Consider the following 6,000-nt stretch of genomic DNA (forward strand, 5'->3'; position numbering starts at 1 on the left):
TTTATATTATAAATAAAGAAAAATGTATTGTTAAACGGTTTTTATTTATTAATTTACAAAATATATGTTTATATTTATAACCAAAGAGAAAAGGAGAGTATCTAAAACACGTTTTATTTTAATTATTATTAATTTAAATCTTTTAAATAATAATAATACAGTATACAGAATGCCTTCTCTCGTGTTAAAAATATACTATTTCTAGTAATTCGTCAAACAAATAATTTTATTAAGGTTTAACAATGGCCTGCCTATGTTTGTATAGTTTTCATATGATATTAGCCTATCATTCATTCTTTTCAGTGTTTATACCATGTAGGAACAAACTTCATTTTACATTTAAAACATTCTTTATAAAAATTATATAATAGAATACATTTTCACTTCCTTTTTGGCTGTTTGTGTACACAGTACGCATACTGATACACTAGAGTAGTCAAACCTTATAAAGATAAGAGCCACGTACTTATATTGGAGCGGTATTTTATATACACTGCATATATTGATATATAGAGGAATATCACCAAAGTCTAACCTCCAACCAGGTGTGAGGATTCATTTCAAGTGAATCTACAACTTAGAATGCTTCCGTTATTCAATAATGAATTCATTTGCAAAACTTAAATTATCACGAATAACCTTCGAGATATTTCAAGTTTGGTGATAATTAAAATTTTATCGATAAAGGATGCTAATTTTAGTATAACGAATTATTGTATGGGAACTTAATTAGAGAGATGAACCTGCTCGTTACGGTCGAGTTAAACGAAGATAAATTGTCGATCGAGAATAATCATCCTACTAACTCGGTAAGAGTTTGGGCCAAACTAAATTCAAATTAAGAAATTTAAATTAAACAGTTGATGAATAATCGCGCATTCATTTTCTTCTATTTTTTAATATTTCTGTGGCTAAAACCATCGAACTTGGTCATGGGTTCGTGACCAACCAACGAGATGGTCACGTGGAGTTTTTCGGGTTTTATTCGCCAGGCTAATGTTTAAATAGGGGCCAGTTCCCGTAGAAAGTCATCTCGAGAAGCATCTCCCTTGGAGATGTGTTGCTTTGCCGTATTCTGTTAAAACTGAACCGAATCAAATGAACAATTATTTATTGTGACATAGTCATAATGCCGTGTTGCAATTTTTAATCATATTTTTAAAAATTTATTTTTAATTTAAAATATATGCTCTCCACCCAAGTTAGTAGTGGCTTGCCCTTGTACTTTTCCTGTTAGGAATAGAGTCGCACCAGTTGTGCAACTTATTTTTTTACATCCAAAAATTTTTTCCCTTATATAGTTAATCGGGGCTTTCTGCCCATACTCTTTCCATACATTGCCATTATTTTTACCTGTCTTACTCCATTCTCGAGATTAAGGAAGGACAGACAGCCGGACGGACAACAGTGGTAATTTAAGTCTACAACTTTTATAAATTGCAGCACAACTAATATTCTACTATTTTTAGTAGCGCATTATCCTATAGGCAAAAAGATAAATTGTCTGGGGCCACCGACAGGAGACTCCAAGCCAATCTTTTATATAAGAATATTATATCCCCAAAAAATTTTCTTCGAAGAAAAATGTCTGAATCACTCACCACTGTACCAGGGTCTCTAATTCAAATTCGCCCGGATCCCACGAAGGTATAACGCGCCACTGTCTATTCTGCAATCAATTTTAGATTGTATACACACCCATTATCTCCTCATTGATTTACTTTCGACTTTTGAATCTGTTAAAAATAATTATCTCCTCATTATCTCCTCATTGATTTACTTTCGACTTTCGATCTGTTAAAAATAATTTAATCTGCCATAATTTTTAAAATCTAGTCTATTAAAATTGAACATAATTTTAGATCTGTATAAACTTCTAATTTATTTTTAACATTACATAGCATTACATTCTCATATATTTTCCAACTATTACAAATATATATCTTATTTAACCCAAAGTTATGTGGTATTTGTTCATACATAGATCAATTAATCTCATGTATTTTCTTGTTGCCTAATTCTTTAAATTACTGTATACCTAAAATTTGTCGGGCTCTTGTTTATATGCCAATAAATTATTTTTACAAATTTTAAATAAATTTAGTTTATATTTGGGATCATTTTAAACGTTAATAAATACAAATATTTGATTAAATTTCACGTTTATTGAAATTAAACTAAGTGCTTTTACCGATGACATTTTGAATCCATTCAACGTAGTTTTCTACTTTAGTATAAATGCCGTATTTTCTAGGGGTAGAACAACCTTCCCCCCAGCTAATAATACCAACCAAGTACCATTTGCCTTCGTGGTGCACCGTTAAAGGACCACCACTATCTCCGTAGCAAGTATCGGGCTTATAACTCTCCGCATATCCTGCACAAAACATATTCTCTGTAATAACATAAGACGAACTTTGAATACAAAGTTTATTCGAGATGATGGGCAACGAAGCTTCCTGTAACGTCACTGCCATAACGGAACCTTTCAAGCTAACTCTGCCCCACCCGGTCACGACGCCCATAGTGTGAGGTGGCAACCTGTCCATAAAATTCTTAGCAGGCAGACAAATAGGCAAAATATTATGCCTGAAACGAACCGGAGTCTCTAATTTCAATAAGGCGATATCGTTTTCATTGCTGACTTGATTTCCTTGATCGTCCGTAATACGTTTTTGATAGAAGGGATGAACTACCACTTCTACTACAGGTGTGACAATTTCTTCCTTTTCTACCTGTCCTCTTTGACGTTTGCCTAATTTAACAAAGTACCTTTTAACCCTCTCGTCGGAAAAACAATGAGCAGCAGTTACTGCCCATTTATCCGAAATAAGAGAGCATCCGCATACCACCGCAATTTTTTGGGTCGATAGCATACACATCCAAGGATGGGTATTGTTTTCAGCACGTGCACCGTCTATAATTCTCTTTACTCTGTGTTTTCCGTAAGTTCTTCCACACGTAAACGTTTCCGGTATGTTCTGAGAGATTAATTTCACTTCGATGATTCTACTGACGTTGCAAATAGGAGAAGAACGAGCGACACACATGTAAGCACCAGCATCGGAACGTTTTAGACTTTCCACGTATAAAGTCCCCTCTGGTAAATACTGATAATTATCCTTATACCGCAGTAATTTATCTCCTTTGAACCACTCGACAATCGTCGATTGATCATCGATTCCGCAGCGTAAAAAGATCGAATTTCCTTCGCTTCCGTACACGACTTTGGCAGAATCTTTGAATTTTAGATTGCACTTTCCGTGATATTTTGATAATTCCGAATGTTCTGCATTATCTACGAGTAATCTTAGAGCCTTGCCGATTTTTACAGACGTTGACGTTTGAACCAAACATAAATAGATGCCCTGATTTTGAGGAGAACCCGAATGAACTAAAATGGATAAATTTGCTAAAATGGTTATTCCCGGTGTGTTAATTTCATTAATTAAGGCGCCGTCTTTTAACCAAGTTCGTGAAATGTTCTTTCTTTGACCAGCGTCACAATCTATCACCATTGCACTCCTTGCTGGAAGATGAAGATTTTCTAAAACTAATTCTGGAGAACTGCACAGAGATGCTGTAAAATAATACGTTATTCTAATTAAAAATCTGGGTTCTAATATAAAGATCTAAAATATGTTTTAAAATAAAAATATTTAATTGATAAACAAAAAACAAATAATAAAAAATATTCAATAATCTTTTAGACAAAATGAAAATATTTGATAAAAATACAAAACGCTTTGTACAGGTCTATTAAATAAATATTAATGGTAATAAATGATACATAAATAAGTCACTCTTCATAATTATAGATAATTAGGACAGCAGATAAGATTTATTTCTATTCTTAAAGCAATTCTTATTCTTATAACAGTAAAGAGAGGCTAATTATAAACATTACTTGTCCTAAAATCCGCGTAATTATCATAATCAATCGGGTAATTACAGCTTACCTGGTAAATGACATTTCGGCGGTGGCGACGACCACTGGCCATCAGTTTGACACTGCGACACATTGGTTCCTTTTAGGACATAACCCACATTACACGTATAAATAGCAGTCAATCCACCTTGGATTCGAAACCAAACTCTTCCATTAGAAGGAGCTTGAGGACGTTGACAGCATTCACAAATATCTAAAGTTACAGATTAATTCTTAAAAAATAAATATTAAATAACAAACTTGCCTAGATCAACATAAAATTAATTAAACTTCACTTTTAATCTAAAGTTGTCGCCCTTGTTAAAATACATTGAGTTGACAATAATTACCATATTAAACCTGTTTGCATTTATAGTTCGTGGTTTATTTTTCATTTAGCCTATGTTAAATCAATAAACAAATTTCTTTATCACTAAAATATCCCAGTTTTATATATATATAACCAATAACGCCTAGTTACAGCTCCCATAAAAAATGGAAATTATTCAAAAGTTAAGAATTAAATAACGACGATAATTATAAGTAATAATATCGTAATTTCATTTATTAAATAGCTAAGATTCTATTTATTTATCTATTTAAAAAATAACGAAAGGTAAATCTATATTAAGCACAATCTTTGTAAAAATTTTATAGAAATGCTAATGTACAATTCGCCTTGACCTACATAAAGTAGGCCTATGACTTATAAATGGTTGTTCTTTTCTTAAATGCGATGAATTTAAGTAATCCATTCTAGTTTGCGGCACACATATTTAATTTTAAAACCAAAAAGAAAATGGCTTCCGTTATCGAAAAGGTCCTATCATTCACTTCTAAATATAGATTCTTCTTAAATAATTCGCCGGAGTTATTTGTCATTACCTGCATTTTTTTATTTTTGTGGATTAGCAAGAACTTCCTCGTGCTGTAAGGATCTATTCCTGTTTTTGTCAATGGAAAACTGGACAGATGACCTAAATAGTTCCCTTTATTACCGTTACAGCTACTCATCTCTCCATTTTTAATACCGTTTCCGAAAAAACAACCAACGGCCCGTAATTTCCGAGCAACAGAATAAAAAAACAAATCCGTTCTCGGCTTTCTACACCCAAATTCGCACCGTCCAGCCAATAAATGCAAGCAAAACTAACTTGAAAAATAAAGATCGAATTAATTATTTTCCGCCTTTACGAAAATTACACTAGGACTTACTCTGCATAGAAATAGAGATGACAATGGAATATACAAGATGCAGAATAATCTTCTGCTGTCGATTCATATTCTTACGGCCACTTCCTCTCGGCAGGTTGCCGTGACACTAGATTAACTAGATTTTTTAATAGGATTGCATTAATTTAATAGAACGATAAAAATAGAAGTCATCGAATATAAAAAATTATTTTATTGATCTCAGTAATAATAATATTATTATTTTATCTATTACATAATTTTTCAAATTATTGATGATCCTTTGTGTTAAATCCGATTGGTTAAAAGTTTCATCGGTTGACGCATGCGTTATTTTTATTGTGTACTGTACAAGTTTTACAGGTTTCGTGTCGAGAAAGTTCGCAACTTTTACAAATGGAAAATTTCAAAAATAAATTCCGATTATTATTTATAGATAATGCCATTAAATGTTTATTTTATAAAAGTTTAACGGTAAAATTGTATTTTTAAATCACGATATTATCTACACAATTTTTATCTCTTTCTCTCCTTTCTTCTACTATTTTTTTACCATAATTAATTTTAATTATTATAATTTTTATTGCGATAATTAATTTTCTTTAATCGATTTAACTTTATGATTTTTTTAATTGAATTTTTAGTTCTTGGAATAATATTGATGTGTACACGAAAAAACTTCCGTAGATTATTTTAAAAATTTATTATATTTTAGATCAATAAAGAAAATTGGCATGTAGATATGTCAAATTATATTTATAGTGCTTTTATGGGGAATTAAGTAAATATTTAGGAAAAAAAGTAAAAGAATCGTTTTTATTATGATTAAAATGTATTAAATTTTTATGTTTCAAATATAAATTTAATTGAGTTTATCATGT

The 6,000-nt window shown here is 31.3% G+C and overlaps 1 protein-coding gene across 1 annotated transcript; it reads right to left on the minus strand.

Moving 5' to 3' along the window:
* Positions 1–2,145: 2,145 nt before the first annotated feature.
* LOC136986090 (uncharacterized) lies at positions 2,146–5,211 on the minus strand. The gene is made up of 3 exons (XM_067283553.1): positions 5,144–5,211; positions 3,960–4,142; positions 2,146–3,580 (listed from the first exon to the last, which is right to left on the minus strand). The coding sequence occupies exons 1-3, from the start codon at positions 5,208–5,210 to the stop codon at positions 2,178–2,180; spliced, it is 1,653 nt and encodes a 550-aa protein (XP_067139654.1). The 5' UTR covers position 5,211; the 3' UTR covers positions 2,146–2,177.
* Positions 5,212–6,000: the final 789 nt, after the last annotated feature.

The sequence above is a fragment of the Centruroides vittatus genome, unplaced genomic scaffold (genome assembly GCF_030686945.1).
Source record: "Centruroides vittatus isolate TY-2023 unplaced genomic scaffold, ASM3068694v2 contig_990, whole genome shotgun sequence".
Classification (NCBI taxonomy): Eukaryota; Metazoa; Arthropoda; class Arachnida; order Scorpiones; family Buthidae; genus Centruroides; species Centruroides vittatus.